The sequence below is a fragment of the Hyposmocoma kahamanoa genome, unplaced genomic scaffold (genome assembly GCF_003589595.1).
Source record: "Hyposmocoma kahamanoa isolate Upper Pololo Valley unplaced genomic scaffold, ASM358959v1 211, whole genome shotgun sequence".
Lineage (NCBI taxonomy): Eukaryota > Metazoa > Arthropoda > Insecta > Lepidoptera > Cosmopterigidae > Hyposmocoma > Hyposmocoma kahamanoa.
The window spans coordinates 5907-31274 of record NW_020653732.1 but is presented as its reverse complement, the minus strand read 5'-3'; the positions used below and the strand labels follow the sequence as shown (position 1 = coordinate 31274).

The window sequence follows — 25368 nt, the reverse complement described above, 5'->3', positions numbered from 1 at the left end:
TTGAACTTAAATGAAAATATATCAAAAAAAAGTACATATAGTGACATTGTTATTTCAACACTAAAAAGTGTAAATCCAGTAGAAAATTCTTTAAAAAATAGTACTAACCAAACTCTTAGTTTAATACGAGACACTGAAAACCAATCCATCTCAACACAGGAGAAATCTTTAAGAAATGATAGAGATATTATAGAGTCAGTTAGAGAGGATGATGAATTGCAAGATAATTCTAGGAGAAGAGAAGTTAACGTGATTCCCGAAGAAGATGAAAATGATAAAGAAGTTAATATTTTACCTGAAGATGATGTCGAACTTGTTACTCAAAAAAATACGCATTCAATTGTCACTAGTGATATTCCCGTGGTGACCGTCATGAGCATTTACACCCCTGGAGTAACTGTAACAAGTACAATAACTTCCGAAGTAATTGTTGCTCGTAGCAATACTAATGAAGTTATTACAAACACAGATACTCCAGAAGTCATTGTTTTAAATACAGATGCTCCTGAAGCAATTATTTCCAGTACTGATGGCCTCAAAGCAGACGTTACATTTACAAATGCGTTAAATAATAACGTAACAAGTACTAGTATTACCACTACTACTGATAATTCTACATTGACAACAAACAATTTTACAACAGTGGGTTTCAATTTTAGAGCATCTGATATAATATGGCCTCAAGCGTCAGATATAGTTTTTGATTCAGCTTTTGTAGGTAATGGGACTGAAGGAAAAACTACGACCAAAGAAAGTATAATGGAATCAACAACAGATGTTAAACTTATATCAGCGATGAGTACAAATCCACAAAAACAACATACAGAAAATTTCGACGACCTGAGAACTTTTAAAAGTATGAAGTCAGCTGATAATCCTATACCAGCATCCAATATGTCTGTTAAAAAAAATATCACAAACTTAGTTACATTAAACTCGACCCCGAATGCGGGATCTCCAGTGTCGGAAAATCAATCTAGTATAAATGAAGATTATCCAATTTTTCCTCGAAGACTATATTCACATGCATTATCCAACGAAGTTGGTGCGTACCCTAGTATAAATAAGAAAAATCCTTTGTGGAAAATAACCCAAGACCCTGATTCAATCGCCTCCGAGAATGGAAAACCAAATATTCCAGAATTTCCAAATGCACCACTTAACAAAGATGATGGGCACCTTACCATGAAAAAAGATATTCATTTGAGGGAAAAAGAAAAATCTGATTTAGAAATGACTGACGACAATATTGACGCAACCACGGAAGAACTATATTTTTTGAGATATAATGACACAACTTCCAATATAATAGCACACAAATCTGAACTAATTCACCATTCACCACAAACAACCACCATCGTCACCAAATATCAACAACTACCTCTGCAACCTTTTAAATCTGTTACTCCAATACGAACTACTCGAGAGTTAGATACTTTAACATCAGAATACGCAGATGATTTAACATCAAATATGGAGAACACAAAAGTAGAGTTAATTAAAAAGAAGAAAAAGGCTAATAAAGCAAAAATGTATAGTGTTTCAACATCTCGAACAGAAGCTATACTTGAATCTACTTCTGAAAACGAAGCGCAAGCTACACCTGTCAAAGTGTTGATTATTAAAAATGAATATCCATTTGTGAGAGCTCAAAAAGATGGCACAGAAACTAAAATATCTGAAGGTACTACTACAAAATTTTCAACAATATCAGCAAACGAATCAAAAGCTCCGCTGTATGTCTCTACTGGTGGCGCAAATTTGGAAGTTGTACCGTTAATTTCTGATGATAACAAAGAAACAACCACTGAAATACAATTTATGTCTGTAATGAGTACTAAAACCAAATTTTCAAGTACTAGCCCTAGTATTGATTCTAAACATATTGAAAGACGCATAGGAGAGCGTGAATCAATTGTTACTGAAGAACTAACTACTTATTCAAATACAGAAGAAAAAGGATCAACTATAAGGGAAATAGCTGTTGACTTCATTACAACTGAATCTGTGAGCGAAGTGACTAGCGACAAAAAAATTGGACTAGTAAGTGAACCCACTAGTGAGTCAACTAATGACTTAGCTGACAAGATAGCTAGTGAATGGGCTGATAAGCCAGTGAGTATAGCGGCTTATGAATCCACTACTGAAACGCCTGGTGAGTTCGCTAGAAATTTTCTCAATGAATCGACTACTACGTCAGCTATTAAAATATCTAGTGAAGTAAATGACGGTACAATCAGTGAGACGGCAATTGAGGTACTGAGCAGTAGCACTAGCGGGTCAACAAGTGAATTGGCTACTGATTCAACTACTAAAATATACACTACATCATCATCAACATCAGTTAGTGAAGGAAATAAAGAGGCAACTAGTACATTCCCAAGTGACTTAGCAAGCGCGCAAGCTAGTAATTTAGCTAGCGAACCAAAGAGCGAAACGACAAACAAATTAATAAAGGAGGCAGCAAATGAACCGGCTATTAAGTTAGCTACTGAAACATCGAGTGGGACAAGTAATGATGCATCCAGTCAGTTATCAAACGATTTTGCAAGTGGACGAGATAGCGAGTTAGGAAGTGAACCAGGTAATGAGATAACTAGTAAGTTACCTAGCGAGTCAGCCAATGAAGCTATCAGTGAGTCAATTATAATTGAACCAACTCCACAATCAGTATCTGAAGTAAAATCTGAAGTAGAACAATCTACCCAGAATAAAAACAAAGTAGATAAACTAAAAGAGGGCACAACAGCACTACCAGTTACAGTACCTATAAGTAATCAAAATGCACAAATTGAAAAACCAATCGATGAGTCTAAGCATAACTTCGAACTTACACACGCTACTACTGAAAATACAGAAGAAAATGCAACAGTCGCTGAAACTCAAGTAATAACTACAGTGATGCCTTTATCTACTACTGACAATAGTGACATTGAAGTTAAAACAGAGAAATTTGATGTGGAAAGTACTTCACGTAATTATGACTCTAGTGAGATAATGACAAAAGTACCTAGAGTAGTTGAATTATATAAACCTAATTTAGCCAAGAGTACTCAATCTCAACAAGTACAAAACTCAAAGCTATCTTTACAACTTGGTCTTGTACCTGAAGAACCAGTTACAGAAAGGAAATTTGAAAGCTTAATCAAATTTCACACAGCACACGTTACGAAGGAATATAGTGTGTATGAAATTCGTAAGTATGTTATAATATTTTGCATGAATGTATGGGCTTTTGATTTTTCATTCAAATCTAAGAGCATAATGGATCATGAGAGAGTCAGCATTCCTCTTTAGTATAAATATTGTCCAAATATTATGTGTTAGTTTTTGCTAATAAGAAGTTCATCTTCAGACTTACAATTCGAGCTATCGTGCATTTTTATTACTAAAGGGTTTAGAATACAAAATATTTTTATCATCAAAGAAAAAGTTTTCCTTGGTTTACAATCTGTAATCAATGTCACGGGAAATGACTTGTTTTAATTCTGCCGTCCTCATTTCCATTATGGGTGACTAGACGTAGGGTGGGGTTCTATCCCTATATTGTGGACATTCCAAGGATTCGTACGAAGCGTTTTGCTTCTACATTTATATGGCGAATGGCTATGGAGTTCCCTGTCTTGTTCCATGAACGGAACGTATTGTAACTTGGGCCTTTTCAAGGCGAAAGAACAGGTGCGCATGTTCCATCGTTGACCTCGACGTCACTTTCTATCATGTGAGATGGGAGGTAAAATGCGGACTTATTTTTTTTAATAAAAAAAAAAACAAATTGTAAACAAGGACTGTTTGACTCAAGTTTAAGGCATTTAATACTGAAAGGCAAGGTGGCTCGAGTTTCGCGTCGGAGAATGTATATAAATTTAAAAAAATAATCACACCGCACTGAAAATTTTTGTAACAAAAATATTTAAATTAACCAATGAAATTAATTTAATATTTTGTGTAAAAACTTCAAACAAATAATAGTTTACTATTAAATTTCAGCTCCTAATGAAGAACCGTTCAAGAAAATTGATAAATATTTATCAAAGAAACTCTCGCAAAGTGATATCAAAAACGCTAACAATAACAACAAAAAAGAACCTATTTTCGTTCCCGTCTCTAACTATGGCTCTGAGCACGCGAACTATAACCCCAAAATAAGAGTTAAACTTTACAAGCAAGACGCACTTGTAAATGTTGCAAGAAATAACGAACAACAGGGCAACGCAGAACGAATACCAATATATGATTACAGTGCTAAGAATGCTTATTTTAATCCACTTGACCGTTTAGGACCTGATCTTGGTGAAGAACTTATAGTTAGAGGTAATTTTGTAAAAGAAGCTGATGATAATGAACCGGTGGAGATAAGTGAGGCAGAATTGCAAAGAATTTTAAGAGAAGATGATGAACCAGAAGTTGATGGTAGAAATGAACCCGATGAAATTAGCGAATCAGAATTGAAAATGATTTTAAGAGAGGACGAGTTACCATCTGGAGATGAACTTCAAGTACTTATGAAACAAAGTGGAGCTACAAAGGATGAAGTAATAAAAGCACTAAAATTAGACTCAAAAAGTAAAGATGTTTTACGGAAAAACACCGTTGTATCATTCGTTTTTCCTCCAAATAAAGAATCACATCCGCTAAGAATAGTTCCGCTAGATATACAGGAAATATTAGACGACACTGGCGGAAACTCATACACAAATATCAAACCAGCTTCTTATGACAACTTTGCAGAAAAAAATGTTTATTCTTCACCACACAAATTAGTCGTGGACTTACAAAAGTTGATACAAGATGATGCCTCCACATCTAAACATATAATGTCAAGAGACGACGCAGATTCCGTTGAAAATTCTGACAGTAAATATGACAATATCAGAGAATCGTTACGTGAAAAATCGAGATTATTTTACCCACAAAAGATAATGCTAGACTTACAGAAATTTGACGATGATCCACGACTTGTTAATATCCTAAATGTCAGATCCAATAATAGAGAGCTCGGTGAATTGAGACAGAAGTTTGAGAATGACAGTCAACGTAAACCGAAATCAAAAAAACCTAATATTTTGTTTAGAAGCGTTTTGCCTGGGAAAAGTGGTATTTTAGATGTTTTACAGAAAGCTCCAACAAAAACGATATCAATGGACTATTTCGACTTTGATTATTACTTTGGACATAGAGTACACGAACGAACTGGTTCCAAGAAAATTTCCCGCAATAATCAAGAGAAACCACTGCGAAGTCAACACGGTAAGTTCTGTTTCAAAACAAACACAGGTTTACTTGTAAAAGACTATAGTACCAGCACGCTATGATGGCCCTTTTGACGTTTGTCCGCTCATCAAGTTTCGTATTAATCCATAACTACGTTGAAGGAGGCAATTGCTGCACATTGTTGTCAATAGTGACGTGCAGTAAAATTAATGGAATGTATAATTTTATGACACAACTCAACATTTGTTGTTCGAAATTTTTAAAAATTCGCTTCAAACGTTATTAAGTAAACATTTTTATTTTCGTTTTGTTAAAACTTTTTAATCAGCTACCCCTTGCAATACCAGTTATAAATCTAAAAACTTATATGTGTAATTTTTTTTGTGATTGAATTGAGATTTGACCTCACTATTGTAATCTGTCGAAACGGCCATCATTGCGTACCGGCTTTTTTGCATCGGGCTGGCATTTTCGCTAGCTTTACAAAGCAATCACCGTTTAAAAATTATTATTCTACATTGCTAAATAAATACCCTCCGTACTACCAACAAAAACATCTCAAATAAAATGCAGTAATACACCGCAAATTCTGCACTTAAAAAGCACTAATGAAATGTTTGGTGTACTTGGATAAATATGATAATATTCCGTTTAAGTGGTTCTAACGTTTACCATGAAATTACTCCTTAAAGTATAATTTATGAACATTTATATTCAGGGTAAACTTGAAAAACGCTACTTACGGTATGGTTTCAATAAAAAAAACCGAAATCACCAGCCCAAACAATAACACACACGATTGTCGTGACGTATTTTTGAAGTTGTTTATTTTTTTAAATGACAGACCCAGGCATTAAAAACTTTATGGTTTGCTAGAGTAGTTACCGAAATAGCAATTAATATTAATTCTTTTACCTGTTATAACTTCGATATCCGATAAATCGGTATAAAATCATCACCGCCACCTCTAGGTGTGGTATGCGTCTACGGCTGCATGTATCGCGTGAGCGGATACCACAAAGTATTATGTACCTGTGAGAGTTTGAGGGGTATAGCCACTCTTTTCTAAATGCTTGCTGCTCCATTAAACAGATACCAATACTGTAAAACCAGAAACAGCACCTTTTTGAAAATTTGTTACATAATTATCAGCGACGGGTTGTTTTGCTTGCATAACCCGGTAAAATGCTGAGTGGAGTAAGCTTTACTTTGTATTTGCTGTAAGAAAATGAAACCAAATAAATAATTATTAATACAAAAGGCAGAGTGAAGAAAAACTTTCATAAAGATTTTTACGCGGTAGCCTGCAGTACCGACATACACAAAAGTCGTACATTGCTCTCTACACCCAATACAATAATGATTTTAGGATGCTGTTGCGGCTGCCGAAGTTCTGTAGTGCGTTTACAATGTTTGCGGAAGCGCGAACAGACTCCTTTTCTGCCATACTACGGAAGAAAATCACTTCTCTTTTAAACAGACTTAGCAACAGCATCTTGAAAATGTTGCTGAGAAAGTGGAGGGACCTCTCATAAGAAACCTCATAGAATTTACGCGATCTTTGTTTAAAATAATTTACTAACATAGTTTATAACTCTGTTACTAATTTAAATATGGATTTACGTTGTCCGAAAATAAATAAATTATATATATAGCCCAGCATGGTAACCGTTCGGCTACGGAGGCAGTTATAATTTATTGTTATTGTCTTTGTCTTTCTTGTTTATATTTGTAAAAGTCTTGGAAGCCTAATGGTTTGACTTACTACGTTTCAAGTAGAGGTCGTAGGTTAGCAACTCTGAGTTCTTTAAAATTTATGTGCGAACTTTAGTTTCAAATTTACCATGAGCTTTTCGGTGAAGGAAAACATTTTGATGAAACCTGCATGTCGAAGAAGGTTCACAATCCCCAACCCACACTGGGCCAGAGTGGTGGACTAAGTCTAAGTCTTGACCCTTATAGGAGACCCCATTTTATTTCTTTTTTTTTTGACGGGGGAAATCTTTATGTGGGGACTCTCCCTCCAGACTGGAGGGCCTATCCCACTAAAACCCCCCCGGGTTTCCCTCTCGCCGGCGCCGCCCGGTCGCCCTAGCTTGCGTCAGGTCTCCCGCGCCAACGGAGGGGCGAGTCGGTTGTCCTCCGACCCGCCCCCCAGACGAGTGAGGCCGTGCAATGCAGGCTCCGGAGTCCCTGTCCAGAGCCCGCTGGCCTCACTAGGGGATCAAGCGAGCAGGGAACTGCCTTCGCCTTCTCCCCGAACGTCTGCATCGAAGCGGGTGCGCGTCTGCCGCGTCCTCGCGCACCCGCTCCGCGGCCTCCTTTTGCGACATAACCTCTGCGCAAAAGGAGGCCACCGCCTCCCAGGACTCCTCGCTACCGAGCATGGCCTGCAACCACCCTCGGCAGCGAGAGGTCCTGTCCTACAGTCCCCGTCAGAGTGCGGCGCTGCCCATCCCATCGGCTGTACACCTCTAGGGTGTGCTGCGCGATGTAATCTGCAGCGCCGCACTCGTGACACGACGTGGACGGTTCCCTCCTCGCCACCTTGTGCAGGTAGTGACCGAAACACCCGTGCCCAGTCAGCACCTGCACAAGGTGGTACGATTATAGGAGACTCCTGCCAGTGGGACGTACAAATGGATGGATGATGACTTATCGTTAAGATATTTGCTTTCTGGTGGAGGATTATAATTACAAAAACTCTATTTTAAATAATTAGCTATATCTAACTGTCACCATGAACTAAAGAATTTGTTTTACAGAGCCAGCATCAGTACATTTTCCTGACTCTGACGAGGAATTACATCCTTATCATAGTTTGAAAAAGAATCGATTTGGAAATCACAAGAATTTGGCACATGAATACATTATTAATACCAAACAATATAAAAGTTATAAAAACATGATGAATTATACCGATCCAGATATTAAAAGAATTGAAGATAGACTGAAGGAATATGTAGAAAAAAAATATAAGGAAAGAGTACCAAAGAAAAACGAAAACGAAGGCAAGGATAAAGACGACAAGAAAGACGATAAAAATCACGATAACAAGGATGTAGTCACGAAGAAGACAGTTGAAGATAAAAAAGACGAAGATAAGAAAGATGAAGTTAAGAAAGATGACGTTAAGCATGATGAAGATAAGAAACCCAAAAGTAAATTAAGGACAAACGAAAACATCCAATACGTATTAGTCGTGCCACAGTCTGGTAAATCGTTAAAATACTTGAAGTTGGAAGATTATAAAGAAATGCTGGACAATATACTATATAGTAGAGTATCAGGAACTAAAGCATTAATAACCAGCCTCACTAATAATGAAGAGAGAGAAAAGGACATATTCAAAGGAAAGTAAGTGTTTCATAGGCTAGCAATCATGTTATTAATATGCCGAAAGAAACGATATAGTTTTTCTATTTAAAGTGTAAACCTTTCAAAGGATTCTTTATCGCTCTCAGAAGAGAAATTGTAGGCTGTTAAATATGAAATAAAAATTTTTTGCATGATTCGTATACCAATTATGAATTTTTTAAATAATATATTGTTGGGTTCGATTCCCATCTTTGAACGAAAACATCGTGATGAAATCTACAAATTGGAGAAAGATTACATAATTGTTTTGGGATATTTGAAGTTTCCAACCCTCCTTTTGGGCCAGTGTGTGGTGGACTAAAGAAGAACTCTGAAGAAGATCGTCGTCTTGTCGTCATCTTGCAGGCCTAAAGGGGGTAAGAGACCCAGAAAAAAATGGGGGCGTTGTGTAGACGCTTAGGGGGAGATTTGTAATTTCATCTAGGAAGACTCTTAGGCACCGACTGAGCTCTCGACTCTCGAATACAACTTGTGAATATCAACTAATATTAATTAAGAGATTGCTCAAACTAACTCGGTTCGATATTTCTCTCCGTGTAGTTCATACATCTGTCCTGTTTTATTGAATAAATAAAATAAAAATCATGTCAATCGGTCGCTCCGTTTCGAAATGAAAGTAGACACAAACGAACAAATAAAAAGGCAACAGACACAGTTTCGCATTTTAATAGTTATTAGTATTCCTAGATAGGTAATTTTCGTAGATGATAGACCGCGGGCAATCATGTTTTAACAAGTTTTTGTTAAATAACCCGATTTGTGCATTCCTGTTTCAATCGGCTGGTTCATAGAATACTTGTTATTACTTGTTCAGTACGATTGAGCGTCGAATGAGGTAAACGAGTTTATGCATGTTTGTCTTATTCCTGTCGGTGCGTGCTGCTTATGCTATCCTATATAAACAACGTAACATTTATTTTATTTTCATTTGCGGTTTCGCGCGTAATAGATAAGCAGTCCTTAAGTTCAACACTTACTTACTTATTTCTCAAAACAAAACAATGTCGGAAGTAAAAAAGAAGAGACGGTAATACTGTGCGGAATATATTCGGATTCATTGAAAATCCCACAAACCCATCGTCGCTTTTGTGCCTTCTATGTCTAAAAACATTTTCGAATGAAGCTATGAAGCCTTCAAGACTGCAAGATCATTTGAATAAAATGCATTCAGATAAGAACGACAAGAATGTAGCATATTTTCAAGACCTAGAGAGGAAGCATAATACTCAGCCAAGTGAAGCAGAACTCATTTCGGCGGCTGCTAAGCAAGATGACAACGGACTTCGAGCTTCGTACAATCTCTTTGTTGATTGCTCAAAAAGGCAAACCTCACAACATCGGAGAAGAGTTAATTTTGCCAGCAATAAAGGAAGTAATAACTACTGTGCTTCATAAACCGGCCGCAGATATTATCCGAAAAATTCCTTTGAGTAATAATTCTGTGCAAAGACGAATTGATGAAATGGCTGAAAACATTGAAGAATCATTGTGCAATCATCTGAGGACTAGTTAATTCTCAATTCAGCTCGATGCGTCCACTTTAGCATTGTTGCTGTCTTACGTGAAGTTTGATGCTGTCTTACGTGAAGTTTGAATTAAAGATGAGAAAATATGTGAAGAACTATTGTTTGCTAGAAATTTAGAGACCGATACAAAAGGCGAAACCATATTCCATACATTGGAAAAATTTGTGATGAGAAAGAGATTCCCTAGAAAAATGTTATATCAGTTGCTACAGATGGCGCTCCGGCTATGACAAGGGTGCCATAAAGGCTTCATAGCGTACTTAAAAAATAAAATTCCAGATGTCCTTGCTATACATTGCGTTATTCATAGACAACAATTGGTTGCTAGAAATTTTAGTGAACGACTATTTCAATCACTGCAATATGTCATCAAAGCAGGCAATAAAATCCGTAACAGCAATTTGAATGATAGATTATTTCATCAGCTTTATGTTACTAATGACGAAGATTTCAACCGTTTGTTGTTTCATACTGAAGTTCGTTGGCTATCAAGAGGCAATTGTCTGACTCGATTTTACAACCTGTTTGACTCTGTGATAGAGTTCTTGGAAACTAAAGATACATATTATTATATTATACTAATTGCGCAACAAGCTCATTACATCAAAGAACGATATAGCTTACATGACAGACCTGTATAAATTGTTCAACCGCATGAATCTCCAACTGCAAGGCGATGAACTAAATTTAATTAAAACAAAAAATGTCGTTGCTGCTTTCGCAGCCAAACTGATTCTACACATAAAGAATATGAGCAGACGTGAGTTTCACAATTTTCCGAATTTATCAGTATCCTGCAGTAACGACGACTTGTTTGCCTACTGCCAACATTTGGAAAACCTCCACATTGACTTCACCGAACAATACAGGACATTTTGAACTTGGAAATACCAGACTGGGTGTTGGATCCGTTTTCAAATGTCAACACAGCAATATCATCTTCTTCAGCTGGAAGAAGAACTTACAGAATTGACAACGAACGAGGAAATAAAAATCAAGTTCAAAAATGGCTACCAAGAATTTTGGCTATAAAACCCGATCCCGCAATTGTATCCTGGATTGTGGTCAATCGTTCAACGATTCTTGATAGCATTCCCATCGTCATATTTGTGTGAACGTGGTTTTAGTGCTGTGACAACGCTGCATCGTTTGCATGTTACAGAACGTGGTGACTTGCGGCTGTTCTTGAGTAAATTGGAACCTGATATCAACAAACTTATTAAACAGCATCAGATTTCATCCTTCACATTAGTTTTTATATTAGAATCGATTATGATTGTTTTATTTTGAATAAAAGATACTGTCTGAATACTATCAAATTGCGTTTCAATAATCATTCTCATTGGCAGGTGTATTAGGTAACTCTAGCGGATTATAGTAAAAGTCTCGTTTAGAACATTGACTTACAAATAAATGGACGACGGGTCTAATACAAAAACCACGAAAAAAATGTCCCAAGTCAACCTATTTAAACGTAGTGACATGTATAGGAATATGAAAAAGCTAAAACGTTGAATTTAAATTGTAATGTCATCGCAGTACTGTCCAATTTTGCTTGCTTCGCTGTCAGAAGAAACAAACGAAGACTAAAGCGTGAATGAGGCTCTGTATACGATTTTAACGCCCTATAAGTTCGGATACTTTTTAGCGCGGACCCGACGTCCATATAATTGTAAGTCAATGGTTTAGAATGAATGTTTAATCCACGCTAATATAGCTCACAATAAATAATATAATTTGAAGTTATAGTGGTTTTTAAGTAGGTGATAAAATGGGGGCGCTAAAAAAGAATTTATTCTCAAAGTGGGCAGTAGACAAAATAAGTTTGGGAACCCCTGATGTAGAGAGAACAAAAAAAATTTAAAAAAATTCTTCAATATTTATGTCATAAATAATACAATAAACCAGTAAAATATTGTCATGAAAAATATATATGAATATCACTGTAATAAAAATTAATAGATATAAATATAACATTTTTTTTTCAGAGTAAACAACGTAGCTAAGGAGTTAGACAGAATATTACACCCAGACAAAACTCGAAGCGTGAAAGAAATGAGACTAATAATGGACCATTCTGACCAAATTGGCATTTACGATACTTTAAAGAAAGTAGATAGGTTGTATGTACGTGACAAAAACGAAATGGTGGAATCGTACATAACTGTCATGAATGATATGATTTCGACTGACAATGCAGCATTGGTTCAATATGATTGGTTGACGACTACTGTAGAAATACGATCAGCGTTGAAAAAAATTATAGACTTGATGTAAGTATTAATGAAAAGAACTAAAAGCTTCTGGCTAAGGAGCCACAGAATCACAAATACAAGAAGCTTAATAAATGAAGAAGATAAATGATAAACAGCAGTAGAGCTTCTTGTGAAAGAGTTTGTCCAGGGAAGTACGGCTATCTTACCTATTTCTACCGCCAAGCAGTAATGCATTATTGCGTTCCGGTTTTGAAGGGTATAAGGGCTCGTGAAATTACAGGCACATGGGACTTTTCAATTTATGTCAGTTCTTTGCGATTTAAAGCTCTGAGTGGCACTGCAACTGTTAAGGACACGCGCGTAGCTTACCATCAGGCGCACGACTTGTTCCATCCGTCACCTGATAGTATAAAAAAAATTATCATGAGTGTAATGATATTTTTTTCATCATCATGGCGGCCTTTTTGTTATGCAATCTTGGTTGTAGGCTACTTCCCTCTTCCTCCACTTTTGTCGATCTCGTGCGTGTCCAGTCCCGTCCTCCGTGTCGTCGGATATCGTCCTTTGTGCTACGGTGGTATGTCATGCCTTCTAATATCTGCTCTGGGTCTCCATTCCAGTATTCGCCTTGTCCAGCAACTCTTGCCCACATCCACTTTTCTTCGTCACGCTCTTGAATATATACATCTTTAATTTTGGTCCTATTTCGGATCCAAGCATTAATTTTTCAGTCTCTCCATGTCCTTTTGAGTGATTCGAAAATTCTCAGCTGACTTCTATATAAAAGCCATGGTTTTCATACTTATAATCACTACGATTCATTAAATTTAGCTGATTAGAATGATAGGTCAGGAACATTAAGACGACGTAAATGTAGCAGCGTTCAACAAAAAACAAAATTAGCTTTTTGCATTGCTTTACATATTTACGGTACCATTCGTTGATATGCGATAATACGCTGAAGTTGCGTTTGACGGAAAAAAATTGTGTTGGGATTCATCGAAAATGTAGAGTCGATCATAATTTTTAAAATGTTAAGTGTTGTCAGCTGCATTTGTGATATTTTTGGCTAAATTGTGTATTTTTGGTGAATCCAATTATTTAACTGAAAAATAACAAACAGTGGCGCCTTGCTTATTCGCCATTATTTGTGAGGTGGATTATATTAATGAATTTCAACAAGTTGATTTCACTTATGGGTTAATCGATATATTTTAACATCGATTCTCGATTTCACTGATCGTATTCCATCATTGGTACATGAAGTTTGACAATTGTCATTCTAACCAGACTAAATTTTACGAAATAACGTTACAAGCTTCTTACCGCGGTGTGACTATAAGGATGAAGACTTGTCAGTGGCATCGTAGCTCTCAAACTCAAGGACTGATTTCGAAGTAGTTTTTTTATTTGAAGTGTTATTTCATTCGAATGATTTTAAGCTATGTTTGATGATCAATTCAGCTGTTTAAAGATACTAGTTAACATAAGATTCTCAGTTATAAAATGAATATTTATTTTATTTGTCCGATTGACTTGAAATTTGTTACACTATGGGAATCCGATGATATTGCTGCAACCAGTCACAGGACTGCAGACTTTTGGTCATTATATTTTAAGGCCTAGTGAAATTTTCTACCCTTTAGTGAAACTGTATTCGGTTATGAGGAACATTTCGCTAATAATAAATTATCTATTTACATTTTTTTTGTGAAATAATTCTATTAGTTTTATTATGATAGTTATCGTGTTCGATCTTCGTATTCATAAAAATAACAAAACTAGTGGAGTTATTTTAAAAAAATCCAAACAAATACCTTTGATTGATCTGTGTTAGTTGTGATACCTGTAAAGGTAACGGCTGCGGCGAGAAAGTTATTGAAAAATCTCTCACAAGATGTCACTAGCGGCGACGAATGCCGAAAGCTAGTTACAAAGATCTATGACAAAAACAAATATAGGAGAATTTCGACGGCTCGGTAACTGGACCCGTAGCTCAGTTGGTAAGAGCAATGCTGCGGTGCAGCAGGAGCGTGACTTCAAGTCTCACCGGGTCGAGTAAATTTTTCTGTATGTTGGATCTTTGCATTTATAATCGTAACAAAATAAAATGGTCTTCCAGCGAAAGCTACAATAAGCAAGAAGCAATGGATCCCGACGACTTACAACTCATGGAATACCTTTTGTATCTATATCATACAACTGTGAAAAGATCGTCTACCCGAAAAGCGAACGAATTTACTAGACGTCGAGGAGGTAAACTATATAACTACTTGAGAAATTTTGCAAATGATCGAGGCATTTTACCAAAGAGCTATAGGAACATAAGAAAACATAAGGTAAGTTTGTGTTAACACATCTGAACTAATAATAATCTTTTAGGCCTCGATAAAAATGGAAGGAAATTAATTTGCTACTTCGAGAACCCAGTGAAGGTTACATCGTCCAAAACAGCCGCGCTTGTGTTGAATATTTTTGTCACTCAGTTCCCCGAAACACAGCCACCGCGCCCGTCACCCTGTGACATAAGTTGTTTAACTTTTTTGTTTTATGGTTTTCGCGGCGATGATTAAACGACAAAGATATAGATAAACTACATACGCAATTGTTGTTGCAATCGTTGCTTTTGTTCTTCAAAATGTATAAGAATTTTTTCATTGCCAAATAAGCAAACCTAGATTTATCAACTGAATGAAATATCACGGGCAGGTTTATACACAATCTGCCATGCTACGGCCACTGGCTTTAGTTTTTAATCTTTTATTGTAATAAAACTGGAAGAAAAATTAATTTGCTTCTCCACGAACCCAAATTAATAAAATAAATAACACAAGCGCAACTACAGTCACAAATCACCACCAAAAATATACCCGACACATGTTTCGCCTCTACGAGGTATCCTCAGGGGCTGTTGATTGCCCGACGCTCGGCCGAAGCTCGTTCAGAACGGTTCGTGTATTTATACCCCGCTACCCCCAGTGTTGCTATTGTTGAAACCCGAAAATACCCGTAATAAAGGTGATGATGCAGAATTCAATTGTTCATTTATTATACAACCACTGTTGTTGTACCTAATTATTTCCATCTGTTCTAAAACACGCAGACGTAGTTCTTTTTCGCAAAAATGTAAGATTTCATAAGAATAGGAATCTGGTAAAATGTGTTTTGTTTTTAATAAATGTTTAGCGAAATTGGACCTGTCTGGGTGCTTATGCCTAAACGAAGAAACATGCTCTTTATATCTAGTTACAAAGTTACGCCCTGTTTGACCTATCTAGACACTGTTACACGTGTCACAGACGAGCTTATAAACTCCCGACTTCTTTCCACTAATTAAGTGCATGAAAAAAAAAATATTCAACTCAAGCGCAGCTCTTTTGCACGATTTAACCTTCACTTAGTTCACGAAGCAGCAAATTAATTTACTTCCAGTTTTATTAACATGGACTTCCGCAAAGTAATGCCTAAATCTATTAATTACTTTTATAGTAATTTAGGCTCTACCTTGTTGAATAAATAAATGTATTTGTCTGGTTTAAAGGTTAAACATTCTAATAAGCTGAAGAGGGAAACCAACTGGTTGCTTGGAGCCGTTCACCAAAAGGAAGTAGCAGATTTCAAGACTTTCTTACTCTCTCTGGACACAGGATTAAGCGATGTATGTATTTCCAAAGTCCCACTGCTGGGCATAGGCCTCCCCCTAACGATCTCCATGACGATCGGTCCTGCGCTGTCTGCATCCATCGGCTTGCCGCGACCTTTACCAGATCGTCTCGTCGTCATTGCCACTTTAGCTGAGCAATTCTTCGAGCTATGTCGGTTACCTTAGTTCTCCTATGGATTTCCTCATTTCTGATTCTATTACGTAGGGAAATACCGAGCATCGTTCTCTCCATTGCCCGCTGAGTGACCTTGAGCCTTCTTATGAGGTCCATAGTGAGGGACCCAGTGTTGTAGGTTAATAAACAGACTGGAGTGCGTAGTGAGAAGAATATGAGCTTGTACGACGCAAGAAAGATTTGTCAGGATCGTGTTAAGGGACGTTCGATAGTCTCTGACTACTCCAATGGGGAATCCAAGAGCTGATTATGTATTTGACAATCATAGCGCCCTGAGTAGCTCAATGTTTTGCACTTAGGGCGTTTATTAAAGGATCAAAAGAGAAGGAGCATGAGTGAAGAAACGCTTTCGTAGATTTCTCACAGATGGCGCCACGGCAAAAAAGTCGTTAAAACCCAGAAACAAAGATCTGCAACAAGCATATAGAAAAATTTGTAAGGTCCGCTAGTTCGTTTCGTTGGTTTATTGGCTTAACATCTGGCACGGTTTGCTAGAAGACGTTGGTTCGAATCCAGCCAGATCGAAGGAATTTTTTCTAAGTTTTCGAACTTTGTATTAACAATTATTACAAACTAGTGTGGTAATTTCATCAGATTATCATGGTGGTCAAACAACGTGATATTCAATAAACTTAAAAATTACAATTGTTAAAGTGACATCTCTGGTCCGCTGCTGGTAGTTGTAAAGTTAGTTCTTTATATAGGGGAGCGTGGGGGAATGGGAGCTTATCAAGGAAAATTTATAATAAAACTTCGTTGATCTGGGGGCCTACCACAGCCTCTAAAACAATAATGCTTTAACTTTACATTGACTTTTCGTACCATGATGCGCTTAAAGTTAGCTTATTATAATGTTAAAACTATGATGTTTTATTGGTTTATGACTATTCATTCACTCAGTTCGTACTAAGACGCGACTTTAACATTAAAGTAATGTTGTTGTTGTGTCAAATTTAGCAATCTTAAAATAGTTACTTGGACACAGTGGAAACAATATTATTTTCGATTAGCCAGATAAATATAGATTTGTAATTATTAAAAGTTAAGTTGAACTTATTTATTTACATAAATGTCTTCAATATTTTGTTTATTTTTTATTTAATAAAAAAAAAAATACGCGATGTTTATTTCATAAAATTATGACAGCGACATCTATATGCTCCTTGGCGACATTAACAGTTGACACTAGACTATGATTCCGAATTCACAACGTAACTATCAAGACTCAGCTTGTTCTATTTGTTTTTCTTCATGAAAATGCGGAAAAATAATTGAAAACAACGTAATTTTAATATATTTTATTATTGCATAGTTTTCTTTTTTAACGGTTAAAATTCTTACTACTATAAGACGATTCGGAACATCAAAAAAGAAAAAGATGACATTATATAGTTCGTATAGCGTTATTTCTTTCTTATTTTTAGTAAGGAATAGACAATATTGGGAAATCATTCGTCTTTTAATCATTTTATTATAATACATTACTTGGTTGACATGTTTGTCATGGTACAAGTAATATTATAATAATCTTACTAACAAGCTTACTTTAAGCTTACATTGAAATAAGATTATTTGTGGAAAGGCTATGGTGGTAGGCCCACCGAAAAAATATGAAACCAAATAAAAAACTAAAACATGTCGTTCGCTCGCGTAACTCCATAGTTCGGGAAATGGGAGCTGGTAAGTATCCTGCATGTCAAATGGGAGCCATTATAGACAATCAGTCTGAAAAAATATATCAATTAAACTAACGAATTAAATAAGTTAAAAACTATTGAAAATAAACAAGAAAGTGTTAAAGGTATTTGGAATATCCAGTAGATACTGCAATGGGGTAAGGAGAGCGAAATAGCTCTCATTATCCGCGTAACATCGAATTGAAAAAAAAAAAACAGTAAAAACCATTTCTATTTTTATTGTAATTTCAAGCATAACACCTAAAATTTTATACATATTGCGATGACAGCTAGTGTAAATACAATATAGTACCTATACCTATGCATTTTACAGCTTACCTGAGATGATGTTTGGAAATTTTTATAAGCGGTCAGCGAAAAACTCACAACCATCTCGTACGAGTACTTAAACGCGGGGTACTGCGGAGGCGCCCGCGAGAGACGCATTTTGTTGAACATTAACGAAGACATAGCCCCGGAGTGCCATACCCCCGGGCTCCCAATACCCCACGTTCCCTTAAACATTCATCTTCTATTTCACCTCTTTTAAGATTTATTTTTGTGACAATAAGCAGTCTATGTCCTTCTTCTAGGTCCAGAGATTTTAATGCGGCGCTTTGTTAACGCCATTTAAATCGGATAAAAACCCATTAACGCCTGACATCATGGGCAAGAGCTATTTTCAATTTAGCTGTAAATATTGATATGTTGCTATTCATCGCCCCAAATCATCAATCAAGAATAAATATTAATATTTTTTTCCCACCTGTGATACCCTTATTTACAAGTTTATTTTTGGTGAATACTGTGGTACAGTCAACCAGAAAATGTATTTGAGGGTCGAACTGTATTATTTAATTTATTAGAAATTAACAACATCAACAGTACTAACTTATGTAACTTATTAACTTTGATTTCAAAACTTCTTTTTCTCTTGACTCTACTTACCTTACAAACACAATGATAGATATCCGTTGAGAGTTGCAAAATATAGAGGGAATCAGTTGCAATTTAAAATTGGCGGTGGATTTGGGGATCAGATGGGAATAATTTTAAGAATTTGCATACTTAGTATTGAGTTTTCACAGGTATGCAAGGTCGATATAATGTGGACTTGCCTGTTTTTCGTATAAGAAAGATTTTTTACATCGAATTTTGTAATAAGTAGGCTAACATTAGTACGTATTGTATTTTTTAAAATTATTCCACTAGTGTGAAGTTTAAAAAATATATATTACAGCTATAGCTGTTCAAAATTGGTATTTGATGAAAATTCAGACTAGCTTTCAAGGTCGATGGTAGACTGTCACAATTTGATTATTTACATAAGTTTTTTTTTACAGTTGCACGATGCGATAAAACATATAGCTATGATAGCAACGTACACGAACCAACATTGGTATCGTAACTTGAAAGAACTATACCTATACGATCGTTCTAGAAAACGAATTCTAGAAGTTATTCTACATCTTTTTACAACAAGACTTCTACATTTAATAGACAACAGTGCGAGTAATGGAGGCGAAACTAATTTTGCGAGATATTTGAAAACTAACCCAAAGGACGTTGTAAGAACTGTCAAGGAACTCGAAACCGTTCAGCAGCTGCTTTATGAAAGGAATAGAAAAGCGTAAAAAATTGTGATCATAGAATATTATTTAGAATACAAGAATAAAGGAATATAATATTTTTTTTAATGCGTCACCCTAGTAGAGCTCCTTGTGCAATAGTTCGCCCAGGGAAGTACTGCCACTTACCTATTTCTGCCACCAAGCAGTTATGTCAGCATTACTATGGTCCGGTTATAAAGGGCAAGGGTGCTGGTGAAAGTACCCCTTAGATCTTTGCGATTTAATTCTCTGTGTGGCATTGCAACTGTTAAGGACAAGCGGGTAGCTTACTTTCAGGCGCACGACTTGTTTCGTGCCGTCACTTGATATTATAAAAATTTAAAAAAAAACCATAGATCTGTAATTTTATCACCATCTTTTCTCATTCCTGGCCACATATTTTTGAAACTTAGAACCGTTCTCTCATTCATTACAGAAGTGTTGTACACATGTTACCAACATTTAAGAATGAATGGAATGCCACAATATTACAATTAAAAATACAATGTCAAACATTGACTTACAATTATATGGACGTCGGGTCCGCGTAAAAAAGTGTCCGAACTTATAGGGCGTTAAAATCGTATACAGAGCGTCATTCACGCTGTAGTCTTCGTTTGTTCGACTGACAGCGAAGCAAGCAAAATTAGACAGTACTGCGATGACATTACAATTTAAATTCAACGTTTTAGCTTTTTCATATTCCTTTACATGTTACTACGTTTAAATAGGTTGACTTGGGACATTTTTTTCGTGGCTTTTGTATTAGACCTGTCGTCCGTTTATTTGTAAGTCAATGATGTCAAAGGATAATATGATCGTCATTAACGCAAACAATAATAATGAATATAAAATAAAGTACTTTAACTACTGCTTATCTAAATACAAGAAGAGAAGGAGTTTAGGGGTCGTATTCCAGAACTCTACTCAATGCTCAAGTCAGGACTTGAGTATGATTTCAAGCACAAGTAAATCATACTCAAGTCCTGACTTGAGCATTGGGTAGAGTTCGGGAATACGACCCTTTTATTTGTAACATTTTTCGGGTTTGTGAGTAGTTGTTCGTAGAATCGCGGGCCTATTACCCGTGGATATCTCGTTAAGAGTTCGGTAAGGTGGGCAACGGATTTTAGTTTTCCCGCGCTTGGCAACCTCATAAGAATGGTATTCGATCTCGTTCATAGGATCACAGCGAGCACGTTTGAAGCATTTAATTCTTTGGAGCCAATTTTCCACCACTCTCCACACATGTATTGTTTCTGAGCTCATTTAATGTTGCAAAAACGAGCAATTCGTTCTGTGTACCGTTTAGGTTCTCGAGTTTCTCTCAGAGAAAAGTTTAAGGAGACTGGTATCTTGACTGTGGCATCACAGTACATTTACTCAAATATTTTGTATGCCCGTAAAAATATACATAATTTCATTAAGAAAGAAGATATCCATAATACTGACCTTAGAACTAAGTTCAAGCTCATGGTACCGCGACTTAACCTAAGGTAAACGATTCTTTTATAGGGAACTGCAATAAGATTCTGTAGCATAATATTAAGATTACCATTTCCTAAGTTTAAAACTTACATTAAAAGTATTTTAATTGAAAAGTCATACAACAAAATTGAAGAGTATGTTTTAGATAAAGAAGTATGGAAAGACAACAAAAATAAGATTCGAAGTGTATTCCATAGCATTTAAGTTTATTTGTAAAGAGCAATCCCTAGAGTTTCTTGCTCGTTCTTCTCAGGGAGGTCAGCGTAGTGAACGAGCAGTAGCTTAAAAAATGACGTTGTCAAGTGTAAAAATTTTGCCTATAGAATAAATGATTATGTGACGTTCACTTTGTTAGTTTTTTGGCATGAACCAACGACTTAACGTAACCCCATAAAAAGTAATCTAAAGCGTTAGATTGCATGAGCAAGGTGGCCTTCGACAGGACTATTTAGTAAGATTACACGATTATCGAATTTCTTCTTCAATAGGTCGATTGTTTTGTAATTCTGTTTTATTGAAATACAAAATTGTTATGTCTTTATTGGAAAACCCTTTACTAAGGGTACTCAATATATTTATTGTATTCATATGATAAATATGTCTTAAATTTAAAATAATGCTACACATATGAGCCCTTTATTAGGCATAACAATAAAATCAGAGGTAGGCCGAGGTTTCAATTATTAATTAAAATTGTTATTTATCAAATAATAATATAAAAAAAAGTCATATAATAAAGAAATACGTCATATTATGAGTAGAATTATGTCACTTGAAAGTTTGAATTTGCTTAGATTATAATTATAGATATATAATTATATACTATAAAGTACATTTTTAATACAGTTGCTCAAAACGTGGTATTTTTCGTACTACAAATCGTGCCGAAAGTTGGAATTTTCGCACTAGTGCTTTTTACTTTTCCATTTTTTTTTAAATTTACTGTTGTTTCAAATCTTATGCACAGAACTAAAGAAGTTGTATATTTATGTGCTTTGTGACGTAAGTCATTCGTCATTAAAACTTATATTTATTTACAAATACTATATAATGAACGTATCGAGTGGAGGTCCACAGTCTCTGCCTACCCCAGAATGGGTGACAGGCGAGATTTTTATGTATATATTTGTTCTATGTATTACAGATAAAATGTATCTCACTACCGTGCACGGGTTCCTAAAGAAGTTTAAACAAAAGTACCAGGACTTCATAATAAGAAAAGTGGTTACAGACCGATATTACAGAAAATAAACAAAAACAGCACGTTAGAACTAGATTTCCATAGACTTTTAAATAATGGTTGCAGTGGTTGTATTTCATTATTTTAATTTACTAGCAGAAAATGAGTTTTTTTTAAATACTGTTTTATTTTACTTTCAATGTAGTTTTTTCGCAAATGTATTAAAAAACGTTGTTTAATACACATGCGGATTTGTCATTTTCACTTGTCTCGAGTCTTGACCCTCGCCTCTGGCTCGGGCCAAGAAGCCTCGAGACTCGTGAATAATGACTAACTTTCCGCACTTGTATCAAAAATAACTATTATTTATTATTCAAATGCATTATAATATTATTATTTTTATTTGTCATCAAAGTATTCATTTATATTGTAATAGCATTTATTAATAAGATGTAATTTTAATTTATTTAGAAACAGTGAATATTTTTCCTCGCTTTTAATAATGGGCGGGAGCTCATTGAATATCCTCACCGACATCGAGTATTAGTTCATATTTACTCACACTGCACTTCCACAAATACTTGTTGATCAAAGTCTGTGGAAGCCCTTAACTTACGAATTCAAATACTTGATTCTGCCGATATCTTCGAGTGGGCACCACCAGTAAGCAAAAGAAGAAAAAGAAAATACTGTCGTACAAACAATAATTTTTATTTATAATTTTGAATAATATGATAAATTCATTAAAACTAAGTAATTACATCACAAATTGTTTTGGTATCAGGCATGATTTAGCCTCTAAAATTAGTTTAAATTGGGGTGTCAATTCCGACGGAAAATTAATTTAAAATTCATCGCACCTTTAGAATTATAATCATACACTCATAGCCCTGTACTAGGGAACCCTGTATCACCGGCGCTATGAACACACAAAGTTTCATTGCCTTACAAATAAATGGACGACGGGTCTAATACAAAAACCACGAAAAAAATGTCCCAAGTCAACCTATTTAAACGTAGTGACATGTAAAGGAATATGAAGAAGCTAAAACGTTGAATTTAAATTGTAATGTCATCGCAGTACTGTCTAATTTTGCTTGCTTCGCGTCAGTCGAACAAACGAAGACTAAAGCGTGAATGACGCTCTGTATACGATTTTAACGCCCTATAAATTCGGACACTTTTTAGCGCGGACCCGACGTCCATATAATTGTAAGTCAATGGATGTCAAAGTAATTCTTGTTGCAATTTAGCCAATTAAAATTAAGATTTTGAATATGTTAACGTTTAAATGTTGCTACTTTTTGGACTTTTTTAATATCGCAGTGTTACTGGAATTAATTTAACATATCAACAACCCTTTTCTTTAAATAAATAAATAAAAAATGCAGGTCACAATATTTTTCTTCATTATTTTGCTATATGCTTCTTTATTTCAAGCTTATATCTAGCAAAAAAATTGAGGTTGGTTAATTTTTTCTGGGAATATAGTACAAAGCTTCATACTAATTCGGTACAAGTCCTTTGGAATTGCACTCCCGAGTCGGTATGAAAGCGCGATATTTAGACTTGATCTTGCACCTGCAAATATAACACGCCTCCAACCGTTGGCAAATTGTGTTGTTTTCGTTCCGAAAATAATCATATTTTTTTACAACAGCGACTTATCCTAAGTGCCTGACCTCCAGAATTAAAACTATTAAATCTTGATAAAGTTATATTATCTTACTTAACTGGTGAAAATAAAAAAGACAAATTTTTGTTGGGTCAAAACGACAATAAAAAATTGAAGTATAGTTTTTGTAAAGTATATCTTTTTAATAAAATATATAACTGCGATTAATTACCTCCATCTCTCATCTCTGATGAAAAGTGTCGATGAGGTCGACGATGGAACATGCACATGTAAATAATGCCTATTCACTCATTTCATGAAAAGGCCCAGGTAATAATGTTCAGAGAGTAAGTCTGCAGGTACGGAATTCCACTCCATAGTTCGCCATATAAATGTGGAAGCATAACGCTTCGTGCGAATCTTTCGAATATCCACAACATAGGGGTGGAACCCAAGCCTACGCCTAGTCCCCCTGGTAATGGAAAGGGGAAGGCGGAAATAAGTGTTGTAAATCTCGCACACTCTCCGTGATAATATCCAGTAAAATATCGATAAGCAGGCAACTTTAGATCGGTGTTCAAGGCTCTACTATATATTTTTGAATTGTTAAATATTAAAATAGTTTTATTTCTTATAAAACTATTTTAACTCCCAGAAATAAGTTAACTTCGTAATTAAATAATGTGAAAATGACACAACTTCAAAAAGTCGTGTTTTGCGTAGTCCCAAAAAGTTGGAATTTTGCGTTGGGTCACTTTCATTCTAAAGGTGCGATATGTTTTTTAAATATTTATTTAAGTTTCTCTGCATAATTTGGTGTAAAATGAAAAATGTGGCCATTATTTCCGCCATTAACCAGTAATGCTCACATTACTGCGGTCTGGTTTTGAAGGGCAAGAGCGCTGGTGCTGGTAGGTGACGGGCTCAGTGACAGGGCCCCTTAAATCTACGTGATTTAAAGCTCTGAGTGGTACTGCTACTGTTATGGACAGGCGTGTCGCTTACCATCAGGCGCACTTGTTAAAAAAACCGCTCTTACCCTTTTCATAAATAAAATTTGCATTTGGAATTATAAACTAATAAAATATTTAACTATTTCTAATGGAAACCATAGTGTATTTTATATTTACATTTAACATATACTACGGTATTTAAAACTAACTCACTCATTTTTTAAACAAACAACTTTAGTTCTATTCTTTTTGAATGTCAACATGAAGACTAACTCTTTGCCGTAACGCCATTATTGATGAGAAATCTATGAAAGTTTTTTTTCACTCAGGCAGGTACCTTTACAGCTATTTTTAAATTAATAGAATATCACGAAAACTAAGTAAAATTCGAAGATGAAAGAAAAGAAAGAACCATGCGTACTGAAGGTGCTGGTTCGAGTCCAGCCGGATCAAAATAGTTTTTCTTAGTGTTCGATCTTTGTATTAATAATTATAACAAACTAGTGGAGTAATTTAACAAAAAAAATTGAACATCATGGCAGTGAAATATCGTGATATTCAATATATAACAATTGTTAAAGCGAGTTAAGTTGTTAAGGCTAGTCAGCCGCTGGTAGCTGTAAAGGTACCAGGTTAACTGAAAAAAAAACTTTCATAGATTTCTCACAAATGG

The 25368-nt window shown here is 35.5% G+C and overlaps 1 protein-coding gene across 1 annotated transcript; it reads left to right on the top strand.

Moving 5' to 3' along the window:
* On the top strand, positions 1 to 19494 carry LOC113227598. The gene is made up of 7 exons (XM_026460555.1): positions 1 to 3196; positions 3991 to 5250; positions 7980 to 8571; positions 12107 to 12391; positions 14457 to 14673; positions 15876 to 15992; positions 19193 to 19494. The coding sequence occupies exons 1-7, from the start codon at positions 373 to 375 to the stop codon at positions 19481 to 19483; spliced, it is 5586 nt and encodes a 1861-aa protein (XP_026316340.1). The 5' UTR covers positions 1 to 372; the 3' UTR covers positions 19484 to 19494.
* Positions 19495 to 25368: the final 5874 nt, after the last annotated feature.